The 15,072-nt window shown below is 38.5% G+C and overlaps 2 protein-coding genes across 4 annotated transcripts; both read left to right on the plus strand.

Moving 5' to 3' along the window:
• Positions 1 to 4,015: 4,015 nt before the first annotated feature.
• On the plus strand, positions 4,016 to 4,705 carry LOC309713200 (uncharacterized protein). The gene is made up of 4 exons (XM_082544606.1): positions 4,016 to 4,031; positions 4,119 to 4,201; positions 4,362 to 4,472; positions 4,580 to 4,705. Exons 2-4 carry the CDS (start codon positions 4,153 to 4,155, stop codon positions 4,684 to 4,686), a joined length of 267 nt encoding a protein of 88 aa, XP_082400732.1. The 5' UTR covers positions 4,016 to 4,031; positions 4,119 to 4,152; the 3' UTR covers positions 4,687 to 4,705.
• A 1,037-nt stretch (positions 4,706 to 5,742) lies between these two features.
• LOC309712947 (ras-related protein Rab-5C-like) lies at positions 5,743 to 14,614 on the plus strand. 3 transcript variants are annotated; one of them, XM_082544169.1, is made up of 6 exons: positions 5,743 to 5,899; positions 6,712 to 7,012; positions 7,826 to 7,977; positions 12,563 to 12,685; positions 12,790 to 12,883; positions 13,056 to 14,614. In XM_082544169.1, exons 2-6 carry the CDS (start codon positions 6,841 to 6,843, stop codon positions 13,181 to 13,183), a joined length of 669 nt encoding a protein of 222 aa, XP_082400295.1. In that variant the 5' UTR covers positions 5,743 to 5,899; positions 6,712 to 6,840; the 3' UTR covers positions 13,184 to 14,614. The 3 variants fall into 3 exon arrangements, with proteins under 3 accessions (XP_082400295.1, XP_082400297.1, XP_082400296.1); XM_082544171.1 differs by having other exon boundaries at positions 6,817 to 7,012; XM_082544170.1 differs by having other exon boundaries at positions 5,748 to 5,870.
• Positions 14,615 to 15,072: the final 458 nt, after the last annotated feature.

Consider the following 15,072-nt stretch of genomic DNA (forward strand, 5'->3'; position numbering starts at 1 on the left):
TTCAAGGTAATATTACACTGAGCATGCAAAAGCAATGCAAATATTACACAACAGGTCAGAAGAATTGGTTGATTGCGCTTTATACGTGTCCTCACATCATGTTGTTACTTTGCGCTGCATATGTTGCTTATACAAACAGAACAACTGGTGTGCAAATATATTTGCACGTTCTCTTGATGAGTCAAGTGGTGTCACGGTGTGTTTTTGCAGCATCACAGTCTGATCTTGATATTTCACTCTGTGTTTGTGCAAAAACCCACATGAAGTTTTGAGTTAATGATACACTAGATTCGCATCAATTGCACAAGACCAAATAAAAAAGGAGGATGGAAACCAAGCTGACACACATTTGAGGAATCACTCTCCAGAAGAATCATTCATCAGGTGGGATGTGTTTGTCCTTCAATATGTGGATTATGGTGGAGCTTAAAGAGTTTGATCTTCTCACATTTATTCCCTTTTTTCATACAGAGATTGGTGCAGTGAGGCGAGGCATCCTGAAGACATGAAGACTGTGATTGTTGCTGTTTTGGTTTTGCTGGTCATCAGCCAGAGTGAGTTAAGCTTCAGCCTGTTTCTATATGCATCATTTTCCATATCTGTCAATGAGGCACATTTGGGAGACTCTGCTACTGTTCTATTTACTGTATTTAAATTATTGGCTGTGAAAATGCTTTGCTACAGTGATTAAACCTGATTTATTTTTTTTCCCAGGTGATGCTCTGAAGTGTTACTGTGGAGGTCTGCGACACTGCCCAAACTCTGTGGAGACCTGCCATGGCTTTAACAATGTCTGCACCAGTGCCATCATTTATGCAGGATCTAGTAAGTCAAAACCCTCATTTGGTTTAGTGTGCAGGGAAAAAAAAGAACAAAATTAAATCAGTTACAACAGATGATTTCATACCACCTTGTTTTCCTTGTTTCCACAGCTCCCAGATATTTCAAAGGTTGCATGAAGTCAAATGACTGCAGGATAATGAATCAGCCCGGTGTATCATCTGCCACTTGCTGCTCAGCTGATCTGTGCAACAGATACTAATGCCTGTAAACATGTTTACTGTCATGTAGTGTGCATTCTGGTGTTCTCATAATAAAGAGCAGTTTATTTTATCTTTGGCTTTTATATCAGTTCTTATTTGTATTATTTTCTATTCTCTAGAGAATTAATTGGGGGTTTTTCTTAAATGACAACATCACTTCATTACATTAATGTTTTTGAACTATTAGTTATTTATTGAACACTAACTAGGTTTGTTATGGCCAATTTAGAAAGGTGCTCATCATGAAATATGGTTTGTCAGTGGTTTGTTAAAGTAATAATTTCTGATTTTACATACAAAAAGCTGTTATAGGAAACTAACCAAAAAACTGAAACACTGAGGACATTAAAATGTGACTTAAAATTGTCAGTCAGTCAAAAGGTTATGCTTTAGCCAGAAACGGAAGCTATATTTAGATTATTATTAATATCCTTTTGTTATTCATTTATTGGGAAAATGCATCAAAGCGTTGTTACATGGGTGTTAGAAAATTAAATAATCCGCAGCCCTCTGAAAGGCTGGAACGACTAAACAAAGAAAATGATCAAAACAGACACAAACACAAAGAGACTGTTTACAGATGTTTGTATATATGTTTTTAAATAAATACATACAAAAAAAAACACTGATATAAAAGATCTGATATTTACAGTGCAACATAATGAGTTGGTATGATGTACTGACCCCAATACTATACCTCATGCACAGTATGTTATATTCCTGAATTAGTCTTATGTGTAAGAGGTATGGTAAAAGTAAGGACACAGGTTATATGTTTGTATTTAATTAGCCAACACTAGAGGATTTCATTTGGTTTCATTACTTGACAGAAATTACATTATGAGTTAAGTGGGATAGAAATTGCAAAGAACAGACAAGACCAGATGTAAGCTTGTACTTAATGCTGACTATGAATCATAAAAAGGCAGTATACCTAACAGACAACTTACCAAAAAATCCATTTCACACAAACATAGAATTTGTTCCCATTTCTTTAGTAGAATCTATGAAAAATGTCAAAGTTAATGCAAACTAACTAGAATTTTCCCATCAACAAAGCAAATCCCAAAGAGCTATTAGCTGAAAACGTGACATATCTCAGCACGGTGTCCAGTGTGTCCTTAAAATAGAGGGAAATTGGACAAATAGAGAAGACCGAACAAGTTCCAGGCCTAAAAAATATCTACAGCAGGTGAACAGTATCTGAAGGACATTAAGAAGTAAGAAAAAATCCAGCAGACCTGACACATACACCAGGCCCTTCAGTTGATCCATCTACTGTTTGCTGAGACCTTGTCAGAAATGGTCCCAGTGGATGGTTGGCTGTCAAAAAGCCTTTCTTAACCAAGGCAAACAGGAAGAACAGGTTGAGGTGTGCCACGTTACATAAGAACTGGACTGAAAATCAACAAATCCAGATGAATCCAAATTACAAATTTTTTTGTTCAAATCATCATCACTATGCCCAGAGGAGGTCAGGGGAGATGTGTTGTAGTGAGAGTGTCTACAGCAATCTTTAAACCTTTGAAACTCAGTCGAGACTCTGTCATGGTTTGTGGCTGCAATTCAGCCAGTGGTGTTGGGAAGTGTAACACTGTCAGTCATTGATTGAGCTCCCCAGAGTCTGCACCTCAATATTTTTGAAGCAGTTTTGGATCATTTTAACAGAGAAAAGAACAAAAGGCAACCAACATCCAAAGAAAAGCTTTGAATGTCCTTCAAGAAGCCTGGAGAGCTAGACTATTTAAAGAAATTACAAGAACGCTTGCCTAAAAGAGTTCAGAATGTGTTAAAGAATAAAGGTGATCATACCAAATATTGATTTTCAAGCTCGTTAGAATTGTACAAACTCTGTTTTTTCCTTAAATGCTGCATTTTAATTTATCTTTTCAGATGTTTCAATAAATCGCTGCACCAAATTCCAATTTTCCAAGAAAACATAAAGTAATGAGGGGTGACGTGACACTGCTTCTATTTTTCATTTTATATTATGCCAATACTCAGTAAATAAAAGCTCTGTTTTTTTTAGTGACACCAGCCTTTGAGAAGTGGTTCCATGGTGTAATGGTTAGCACTCTGGACTTTGAATCCAGTGATCTGAGTTCGAATCTCAGTGGAACCTGATGGAAAATTAAACTCTTTGTAAATGGATACTGGATTTCCATATATGTCTGCATTTTCACATTTTCCTGACAAAACATAAACAAAGGGAAGTGACTTGAGACTTTTGCACAGCTCTGTATGTATGCTAAGACCTTTTGGGTTTATGCTGATTGTCTTGTTACAAAGACTCCATGGGCTTACTTGGCAGTTTTCAACTTTGACAAAATCAAAATCGTGTTTTAAAAGGTTTTTTGTTTTTTTTTAAAATCTCTTCTCAGTTCTACATTAACACTTTATGATTATTTTTAAAACCCTTTTTTGTTATTTTTCAGGGTTTTTTTTATTAGTATTCAAAAGATGTGTTTTTCAGACATTTTTCATCTGTTTGTTTATGTTGTAAAACAGCTTCTCTAGTTGATTTCTTACTGGAACTCTTCAGGGACACACTGATCTGAAAATGTCCCTTATGATTGCACTCTGGTATTTCCAAGATCAATAACAAATCGTCAAACTAAACAATTCTCTGTATTTGACAAGGTTTTATCATGTTCTTTATACCCTATTACAATTTGCTCACCTATTTATTTATTTATTTATTTGCAGTGTTGGTCCAAATTGGCTGATTGCGCTTTATACGTGTCCTCACATCATGTTGTTACTTTGTGCTGCATATGTTGCTTATACAAACAGAACAATTGGTGTGCAAATATATTTGCACATTCTCTTGATGAGTCAAGTGGTGTCACGGTGTGTTTTTGCAGCATCACAGTCTGATCTTGATATTTCACTCTGCACGCTTGCACAACAAGACCAAATAAAAAAGGAGGATGGAAACCCAGCTGTCACACATTTGAGGAATCACTCTCCAGAAGAATCATTCATCAGGTGGGATGTGTTTGTCCTTCAATATGTGGATTATGGTGGAGCTTAAAGAGTTTGATCTTCTCACATTTATTCCCTTTTTTCATACAGAGATTGGTGCAGTGAGGCGAGGCATCCTGAAGACATGAAGACTGTGATTGTTGCTGTTTTGGTTTTGCTGGTCATCAGCCAGAGTGAGTTAAGCTTCAGCCTGTTTCTATATGCATCATTTTCCATATCTGTCAATGAGGCACATTTGGGAGACTCTGCTACTGTTCTATTTACTGTATTTAAATTATTGGCTGTGAAAATGCTTTGCTACAGTGATTAAACCTGATTTATTTTTTTTCCCAGGTGATGCTCTGAAGTGTTACTGTGGAGGTCTGCGACACTGCCCAAACTCTGTAGAGACCTGCCATGGCTTTAACAATGTCTGCACCAGTGCCATCATTTATGCAGGATCTAGTAAGTCAAAACCCTCATTTGGTTTAGTGTGCAGGGAAAAAAAAGAACAAAATTAAATCAGTTACAACAGATGATTTCATACCACCTTGTTTTCCTTGTTTCCACAGCTCCCAGATATTTCAAAGGTTGCATGAAGTCAAATGACTGCAGGATAATGAATCAGCCCGGTGTATCATCTGCCACTTGCTGCTCAGCTGATCTGTGCAACAGATAAATGGCTATCATACACAATATTTTCCAGCGAATAAATAATCCAATCCCACACATTGTGTAATACAATTTTCACAATAAAATCAACTAATTATACACTTACACTGTTTTATGGCCATCAATAACTGCAAATCCTTTGTTAGTCTGGTGTTCCTTAGAATAGATTACTTCACTTTATTGTAATACAACTATAATTCAGGGGAGAAAAGAAAGCAAAATCAGACAATAACTTACATTTTCTGCAAAACAAAATACGGTTGTATCTTTGAGTGTGTTCCAAATCCCTCCGAATGTTATTTGCTTTCCAATTGCACCACCATGTGGCATTTAACCATGTGTTGTTTCTGCATAGAGATGACCTTTGTTACTAAAGAGTCACAGGAAAAATGTTTTTGTTTTTCAAAATGTGAGAAAGGTTTTGGAGTGACTGAGTCAAAGTCTGGACATAAATCCGACTGAAATGATTTGGCATGACTTTAAAGGCCATTCATGCTCAAGAAACCGCCAGTGTAGCTGAATTAAAACAATTCTGCAAAGCAGAGTTGGCCAAAATTTCTCTACGGAGTTGTGAAAGAATCATTACCAGTTATTGCAAAAGCTTGACTGCAATTTGTGCTGCCAAGGGTGGCACAACCAGTTATTAGGAAAGAAGAAAATACTTCGTTAATTGTGTAAGTATCTCTGAAAATATAAATAGAATTAATGAATCCCTTGGCTACACAAATGTGTCTTTTAAATCGCATAACATCTAATTGTATTTCTAGCTTACTAAACATCCAGAAGGATATAATAATAATAATAATAATAATAAATAATGTCAATTATGTCATGAAAAGTTGGATCAAGTCTTTTTTTTTTTTTTTTTTTTGGAGTATGAGTTTTTGAATTTAAACCTTTGTTGCAAATTACCCAAGCACTGCGAAATAATCTTCCTCTAAAAGTCATTGCAAGTGTTTCTGTCATTGATCATTTTAAAAATAGTACAGGACTGAGCTAGCTCCTGCTGACGTTCTGCAATCTCCGTATTTGATTGGCTGTGACATCACATCACATGACAAGCGAATCCAGGAAGTATTTTTGTTACTGAAGGCGGAAGCATATATTCCACAGAAGCTGGAAGTCTTTTAGTGGAACGGGAGAAAACGCTGTTAACGAGAAATAACATCGTTATAAGTCACTCTACACACGGTACAGCGAATCTTGTTTTTTCGTTTTCGGTAAGAAACCCAAAACTTCCTGTTAGCTGATTAGCATTATGAACTGATTTGATCGTCGTTAATACAGACGAGCTTTAGCTTCCGAGCTAACTGTCTGACTGATGGTGTTTTTGTCCGTATAGACGGTCAAAGTTAAAGGACTAGCGGGTTCACCCGGTGCTTTTGGACTTATAACTACAAATACGCACACTTAAATTGTTTGTTAGTGTCCTGTTGACTACAGAAGCATTTCAGCTTGTGAGACAGCATTAAAAACAGAATGGAGCCATTTCTAGGTTGTTTTAGCTTAACTCGTCAGCTGTTACTAACATGCCAGACTAGGTCTTTCAGGCCGATATCGATATCAGTGTTTGAGAGTTCAAGGCTGTATGTGGTGCCCTTTTCCATTTTATCATTTAAGTGTTTATTTTTTTTAACCAAACAACATTTGCTGCTGCTAACAAATAATTTCAGATAACTGTGGCGGAGACCTGCTCAGCTGTACTTTTAGCAGTTAAAAAAGTGAACAGACTGCATGTAGATCTATGGTTATGAACTTCACATGACAGCGACTGATCTGAATCTTTTGTGTCAGTTCGGTATTGTCTGATAGAAGAGCTGACAGGCTTTATAACGTAATTAATAATAACTTATATGATGGATACTGCGTTGTTTCTACGCTATAATCGGGGATAAACAAACGTTAGTCTAGCAGAGGTATGAAAAAACAAGTGTTATCTACAAGCTAACGTAAAAATCAGTCACTTATAGATATGTATTCCTAAAATGTACCCACAAAAAAGGTTCAGTTTATTTTTCTAAAAATGTTTCAGGCTTGCCTGGATCGCCGCTGTTTTTGTCGCCCCGGAGTGTGATTTCTGACCTTGCTCACAATCGGTGCGTGGACTTCCAACCCTTCTCAAACTCCGAGTATTTAGTTTGTTTCCTAACAGTCTCTGTCAATGGCTGGACGTGGTGGTGGAGGAGCAAACAGGCCTAATGGTGCTGCAGCAGCAAATAAAATCTGCCAGTTCAAGCTGGTCCTGCTGGGGGAGTCAGCGGTGGGGAAGTCGAGCTTAGTGCTGCGCTTTGTCAAAGGGCAGTTCCACGAATTCCAGGAGAGCACCATTGGAGGTGAGAAACACGTTTCTAAATGAAGGAAACTGATTTTGTTTGGAAGCTGTAGGTGTTTCTCTAGGTAGATTATGTTGCTGTCTGCATGTTAAGTGAATATTGTTTGAAATTTAGGAATCTTAGTGCTGTATCAGGTTTGATAACTCACATGGGTAAATGTGCCTTTCATATTCCTCTCAAGTATTCCCAAATGTTAAATGTCATTTAAAAACAAGCATCTGTAGAAGAGCTTTCCTTAAATAACATTGCTGACATTTGGCAAATGTTTCATCAAAATAAAAGCTGTTCACATAAAGAACATGCATTCACTGGTCAGTATGTTAGGCGCATCTTGCTAGTACCAAGTTGGGCCTCGTTTTACCTTCAGAACTGTCTTAGTTCTTCATGGCATAGATTCTACTAGTGCCGAAAACATTACTCTGAGATTTTGGTCCATATTGACATGATAGTATCACACAGGTGATGCATATTTCTCAGCTGCATATGTATGATGCAAACCCCTGTTCAGCCACATCCAGAAGGTGCCCTGTTGAATTCAGATTTGTGACTGTGATGACCATTTAAGTACAGTGAACTGATCGTTGAAGAAACCAGTTTGAGATGATACGAGTCTTGTGATGTGGCGTGTTATCCTACACAGAGGTCATGCACCTATAGATGTGGCATTTAGAATTATATAAATTTGTGCCCAAGCTAATCTGAAGTGATGCAATGCCTCCTAACTTATCTTCAGATCAGATGTGAACAGGATAGTCTTCTAGGAAGATTGAGTGTTTCATTTATTTATTGTTTACGTTTTCATTCTCTCTGCAGCTGCTTTCCTCACTCAGACTGTCTGCCTTGACGACACCACTGTGAAGTTTGAGATCTGGGACACAGCGGGTCAGGAGCGCTACCACAGCCTGGCTCCAATGTACTACAGAGGGGCTCAAGCAGCGATTGTGGTCTATGACATTACCAACACAGTAGGTTTCACCCACAGGGTAACAGTTACAGTATCTCAGAAAACTGAGTACACCCCTCCAATTTTTGTAAATATTTAGTTATATCTTTTCATGGGACAACACTGAAGATATGACACTTTGATACAATGTACAGCTTATACAACAGTGAAAATTTGCTGTCCCCTCTAAATGACTCAACACACAGCCATTATTGCTTAAACCGCTGGCAACAAAAGTGAGTACGCCCCTAAGTGAAAATGTCCAAATTGTGCCCAATTAGCCATTTTCCCTCCCTGGTGTCATGTGACTCATTAGTTTCACAAGGTCTCAGGTGTAAATGGGAAACAGGTTGTTGAATTTGGTGTTATTGTTCTCACACTCTCTCATACTGGTCACTGGAAGTTTATTAGGCACCTCATGGTAAAGAACTGTCTGGGGATCTGAAAAAAAGAATTGTTACTCTACATAAAGATGGCTCAGGCTATAAGAATATTGCCAATAGGGCTGGGCCATATTATACCGTTCACGGTAATACCGGTATAATGTTAGGCAACGATAGGAAAATGAAATATCGCGATAGAATGGGAGTAAAACGCGCATGCGCAGTGCCTTTGTTTTCATACGCACATGGCCGATTGTTGAGTGAAACAGATGAACCAGAATTGGTTTGTAAAAATGGTGCAACTTCCGTGATGTGGAACTGGTTTGGTGTTTGTCCGTCAGATACACAACAAAGCACATTTTTTTGCAGAACATGCAAGCGGGCCGTCGTTATTGTCGTATTTGTCGGACTAAGATGCTCTTAAATCTGGGAGTAATCTGGGTCCTAAACTCCGTATCCTTCAGGTCAAACAACACTGCAGCATCACTTAGAGTTAAAAACTGTCTAAATTCTTTCATCTTTAATAAAACGATCAGCATTGCTGCTTTACCAGGTGTAACTATAAAGTTTAACTTCCAGGCATCCATGAAAACAAAAGTTATTACATTTAACGGAGTTAGAAGTTAGCAGGAAGCTAGCGGAAGTTAGCTCGCTAGTTTCGCTAGTTACCTAAGCATGATATTGCATGTTCTGACTGAGAGATTTCTGAAAAAAATCACTCTGCTCTGCTATCACTTCCAACATAAATGAAGACAGGAAACTAAACAGCAGTGACGTTTGTAGGGTTACTGAAGTTGGGCTAGCTGGTATATAATGATGTGCTACGTGATCACTAGCGACACAGCTATGTTAGCATAACATAAACAGTGAAGCTGGAGGACGAACACTAACACTTTTCCACTTATAAAAGTTAACGTGAAGGTTCTTCATGGTTAGAGACAAATGCAATCGCATGGCAGGATGCTGTAAACGGACCAAACTTCAGTCAGGAGAACAACTGAGATAATCCATCCACAATACGAGGTTAGTCATTAATATACTGCAACAACATGGGAATAGAGCAGCTGCCAGAGAATTCAACATTAATGAATCAATGGTACAGAAGTGGAGGAAGCAAGAAGAATGAGTTTAATAAAGTTTGATTTATCTGACTGCTTTGTTTCGCTTAATGTGCCTTATAATCCTGTGCACCTTATGGTCCGAAAAATACGTACTGCACACTGCAGTTTAATGTTGCAAAGCACCTCTTTTTAACTTCAGTGGATATTATACATGGTTATGCTCAGGATGTGTCAGCCCATTTCTACTGGAAATGCCTTTTGGTTAAACTTTCAGCAAGGAATTTGCATTTGCACTGTTACATTTTTATAAAGCTTTAATGTACATAAAAACCAGCTTCTTGTTTAAGTGAAAATAAATGGAAGGTTGTCTTTTTGCGCTAGTAATGTTGTGGAGTTGTATTTTGTCTCACATCAATTATATCGTCGGTTATATCGTTATCGCAAATTTTCAAATATATATCGTGATAAATATTTTTGGCCATATCGCCCTGCTCTAATTGCCAACACCCTGAAATTGAGCTGCAGCACGGTGGCCAAGACCATACATCAGTTTAACAGGACAGGTTCCACTCATAACAAACCTCGCCATGGTTGATCAAAGAAGTTGAGTGCACATGCTCAACGTCATACCCAGTGGTCTTTTGAAAATAGATGTACGAGTGCTGCCAGAATTGCTGGAGAAGTTGAAGGCATTAAGGCCTGTCAGTGCTTAGACCATACGCCTCACACTGCATCAAATGGATGTCCTCACAGAAGGAAGCTTCTTCTTCTTCTAAAGATAATGCATAAGAAAGTCGGCAAACAGTTTGCTGAAGACAAGCAGACTAAGGACAAGGATAAGACCAAGATTAAGTTATTTGGTTCAGATTGTGTCAAGGGTGTGTGGCAGCAACCAGGTGAGGAGTACAAAGACAAGTTTGTCTTGCCTACAGTCAAGCATGGTGGATGGTGGTGGGAGTGTCATTGTTTGGGGCTGTATCAGTGCTGCTGGCACTGAGGAACGCATAATTGAGGGAACCCTGAATGCCAACATGTACTGTGACATACTGAAGCAGAGCATGATCCCCTCCCTTCAGAAACTATCCCACAGGGCAGGATTCCAACATGATAACAAACCCAAACACACCTCCAAAAACTGAGGGTAAAGCTGCTTGACAGACCTAGCATGTCTCCAGACTTAAACCCTATTGAGCATCTGTGGGGCATCCTCTAATGGAAAGTGGAGGAGCGCAAGGTCTCTAACATCCACCTGCTCCATGATGTCATTATGAAGGAGTGGAAGAGGATTTCCATGGCAACCTGTGAAGCTCTAGTGAACTCCACGCTCAATAGAGTTAAGGCAGTGTTAGTGCCACACAAAATCTTGACACTTTGGGCACAGTTTGGACATTTTCACTTAGGGGTTTACTCATTTTTGTTGCCAGTGGTTTAGGTAATAATGGCAAAAATGTGAGGGGTGTACTCAGTTTCATGACATACTGTATGATGCTTGCAGATACTGCTTTGTTTAATTCATTTGTTTCATTGTTTTGTTGCTCCCAAAAGTGGAAGAATGCAAAATATGCTGATAATCAGTGATCATTTTTAAAAAATCACTGAAAAAACAGTTACAATTGTTAAGGTGTGTTTTGGCTTTTACTGAAGGATTCAAGATCCTCACTTATTTTTGTTTGGTTTTTTGCAATTAACCTGTAACTATGATTTAGATACAACCTCAGATAAATAGCAAAACATGATACATTCATTTAACTAAAACTAAGCCAAAATGAAAAAGCAATGTGTGAAAAACTAAGTACATCCTCACTGTTTCCATAGGAATTAAGAGTGTAAATAGCGGCACTTTAGTTGATCATTAGTAAGTGTGAGCACGTCTGTAAAAGCAGGTGCTTTTCAATTTTCTGGTCTGGAGCATTCGGGTGTGTGTTTACAATGCCAAGGAGGAAAGACATCAGCGATGATTTTAAAGGGTCATAATGTCATTTCCAAACAAATTACATTTATTATTCTCAGTAAAACTAATATTCACATGTGGAAAACATTAAACACAGTTTCTAATCTTCCAGCAAATGCACTGAACAAACCACAAGATGTGTGGAACAATGTCCTTTGAATAGATAAAACCAAAGTGGAGATGCTTGTCCATAATGCACAGCACCACTTTTGTGAAAACCAAACACAGCATATCAGCAGAAACGTCTCATACCAAGTGAGAGCACAGGGGTGATTTGGGCTTTTGGCGGCTACAGGAGCTGGACACCTTGCGGTTCTTTATTCAACTATGATCTCATCAGTATACCAAATTATTCTAGAGCAGGGGTCCCCAATCCCAGTCCACGAGGGCCGGCGTTCCTGCAGGTTTTAGGTGTGTCCTTGATCCACCACAGCTGATTTAAATGGATAAATTACCTTCTCAACATGTCTTGAAGTTCTCTAGAGGCCTGATAATGAACTAATCATGTGATTCAGGTGTGTTGACCCAGGGTGAGATCTAAAACCTGCAGGGACACCGTCCCTCGTGGACTGGGATTGGGGACCCCTGTTCTAGAGTCCTATGTGAGGCCATCTTTCTGACAGTTAAAAAAATAGCTAAAATTGGGTCATGGAACAGGACAATGATTCCCAGCACAACAGCAGATCTATAATAATGATGTCTGGAAAAAGAAAAGAACTCAGATGCCTCGATGGCCCAGTCAAAGTCAGGACCTCAACCTCATTGTATGTTGTGGTAGGGGCTTAAAAAGCATTGCATATGCAAAGCAATATAGACTGGGCCAGAATTCCTCCACAGTGATGTGAGAGACTGATAACATCATAGAGAAGATGAGGTGTGCTTAATTTTTTTACACACTGCTTCTGCATTTTAGTTAAATAAATAATAACACGGTGTAACATGTTGTGTGTTGTTTCTCACCTGCAGTTGTATTTACCTAATATTTAAGATTATTTTTACATACATGACAGAGGGTGTGCTTTGACTCAGTGTAAGTTAATTTTAAACATATGCGTGTGTGTGTGTGTGTTCATGGGCTTGTGGGCTTTTTGAGGTCACATCAGCTATGCTAGTATGAAATTTAAAAAAAGAAAACATGTTTGACCAACATTAAAGATAGCTGTAGTGCTAAATACTTTGGGGAAATGCAAATTAAGTTTGTTGGTTTTTCAGGACACTTTTGATCGTGCGAAAAATTGGGTGAAGGAGCTTCAAAGGCAGGCCAGTCCCAACATAGTGATCGCTCTGGCTGGCAACAAAGCGGACATCGCAAACAAAAGAGCTGTCGAGTTTCAGGTATAAAGATGCATATAGAGGACTTAATATAAGCAAAAAATCTGATATTTAGAGGTTTCATTTGAATTTGTTGATTAACTTTTATATCTAAATCGTGTTCTCAGGAGGCACAAGCCTATGCCGATGACAACAGTCTGCTTTTTATGGAGACCTCAGCCAAGACCGCTATGAATGTCAATGAAATTTTCATGGCTATAGGTAAGTAATGCATTTAGTCACATATTCCAGTTGACCAGTTTGGAATCACAAATTAACCTAACATATGTGATAGATTAAAAAAACAAACCTGTATTGTTTTATTGTCACCTTTTGGTGCTGTTTTGGTGTTTCGTAGCTTTATTTTGAAATATCTGTTCTCCTGTCCCTGTAGCGAAGAAGCTACCGAAGAGCGAGCCCCAGGGTACAGCTGGACAAGGTGGGCGGACAAGGACAGGAGTAGATCTAGAACAAACTAACCCTCAGGGCAGCAGCAGCAGCCGGTGCTGCGGCGGCAACTAAGAAGCAAGAAAAAACGAACTTGGTGAACGAGCCCTGAACATCATTTTAAGGACAGCATGTAGCAAAAAGCCAGAGAGGCAGGAGAGGGCAGAACCACTCGCCACTTCCACACTGAGATTACAGATGAGATTATCTGCATCCCGTTTGATTAAAGGAACTTTTGTAAAGCAAATCATAAGCTAGAGGGAATTCCCAAGATCCCTCACTACTTCTTCTCTGTCTTTCCCTTCTGTGTCTGTCCGCCTCCCTGTTGATCTTTAGCATCTCTCTGATGATCGAATGCTGTTATAAATGATTTTGAAGCATGATGCTGAGGTTGTTGGAATTGTTGGAGTGTGTGTGTGCGCGCGTGTGTTTGTGTGTGTGTGTAGAATATGTATATTTATATATGCACACACGTTTTCTACTCCTGTCATTTGCCTATATTCAGTGGGGGAAAAAAAAGTACCCAAAAATATTAATCCTTAAATTACAAATGGTAGAGCGATTTAATCTTTTTGTCGTAATGCAGCATAAGCACCTGACATTAGCATGTGTAAGTTATCTTGATAGTGACAGGTGACATTTTGGAGTTAGCAGTTAGCCCTTGTATAAAATCATCTGACCCTGTCCTGACGTTGTCTCTATATGCAGGTTGGTTGGTTAGTTCCCAAGTTAAAGATGGATCTTTTATCTTTGCAAGTTGGCCATCTTTGTGTCCAGAAATTAATATTATCTATTTCTGGAAAGAGGAGATAGAAGACTTTGAAGGTTCTGCTTAACATTTCAGTTTAATGATGTGAGCAGGAAGAGGCAGAACTTGAAGGGTAGATGATTTTGTTTAACTTAATGTTGTTAGGCTGCTCTAACTGCATTTACACTAACAGATCTAATCAGAGTGCAAGCCAAGCACCTCTAAATGTGCCCTGGATTGTCTGATTACATACCAATCACAGTGCATAAAATTACACCTGCATTCCTTATACTTTCCCATCATTAAATTATCTAGTTGCAGATCACATTGTAATGCCAGGTGTAGAGGTGGCTTTGGTTATTCTTAATAGGGAGTTGGGTGAGACTGTTATAATAAAAGCTCAAGACTTTGCTTGCTGAGGGTGGTCGTGATTGGAGAGGCTACACTTCTGAAGAGGCTGTACCATAAATGCAGTTGTTTTCTTGCATTGTTTTATTGCTAACTGTAACACCGGAGAGTTGCTAGCCTTTTTTTTTTTTTTTTTTTAAAGAAATGTGAAATAACTTGTAAATCTGAAATGAAATAAATAACATACAAGATTCACTTTGTTTTGAGTTGTTTTGGAGTGTACTTCTCCCCCACCCCCAAAATACAGACCGGCCAGTAAGTTGTTGTTTTTTGTTTTTTTTCTCCCAATACTTTGTGCCGTGTGACCTGAATAGTACAAGTGGTTAATAAAATGGATCGATTGTGCTGGAGTTACAGTGAAAAGTATTCGCAGCGCTTCACTTGTTCCACATTTGCCTTAATTTTTGTTACATTTATTCCATTTTTGGAATAAGAATGTATTATTTTATCTCAAAACTCCTACACAAAATATATACCATAATAACAAAGTGAAAAAAAAGTTTGACTGAGATCCTTGCAAATGTATTAAAAAGAAAGTTGGTTTGACATAGTTTGGAAAGGCCTATACCTGTCTATATGACCTCCCATAGCAAACAGTGGATATCAGAGCACAACCCAAGACATGAAGTCCAAGGAATTGTCAGTAGACCTCCAAGACAGGATTGTATCAAGGAACAGATTCAGTGGGAAAGGGTACAGAAAAACCTGTGCAGCATTGAAGGTTCCAAAGACCACAAATGCCTCCATCATCTGTAAATCGAAGAAGTTTAAAACAAACAGGACTCTTCCTACATCTGAGTGACTGAGG

This window comes from Aulonocara stuartgranti (assembly GCF_965226115.1).
Source record: "Aulonocara stuartgranti genome assembly, chromosome: 8".
Classification (NCBI taxonomy): domain Eukaryota; kingdom Metazoa; phylum Chordata; class Actinopteri; order Cichliformes; family Cichlidae; genus Aulonocara; species Aulonocara stuartgranti.

What these genes read in the sequence shown, in the direction of transcription:
- LOC309713200 (XM_082544606.1), top strand. Translation starts at nt 4,153, where the DNA reads ATGAAGACTGTGATTGTTGCTGTTTTGGTTTTGCTGGTCATCAGCCAG. An exon ending in TTTGCTGGTCATCAGCCAGA is followed by an intron (nt 4,202 to 4,361) that starts GTGAGTTAAGCT and finishes TTTTTTTCCCAG; the next exon opens with GTGATGCTCTGAAGTGTTAC. An exon ending in CATCATTTATGCAGGATCTA is followed by an intron (nt 4,473 to 4,579) that starts GTAAGTCAAAAC and finishes TTGTTTCCACAG; the next exon opens with CTCCCAGATATTTCAAAGGT.
- LOC309712947 (XM_082544169.1), top strand. Translation starts at nt 6,841, where the DNA reads ATGGCTGGACGTGGTGGTGGAGGAGCAAACAGGCCTAATGGTGCTGCA. An exon ending in CCAGGAGAGCACCATTGGAG is followed by an intron (nt 7,013 to 7,825) that starts GTGAGAAACACG and finishes TTCTCTCTGCAG; the next exon opens with CTGCTTTCCTCACTCAGACT. An exon ending in TCTATGACATTACCAACACA is followed by an intron (nt 7,978 to 12,562) that starts GTAGGTTTCACC and finishes TTGGTTTTTCAG; the next exon opens with GACACTTTTGATCGTGCGAA.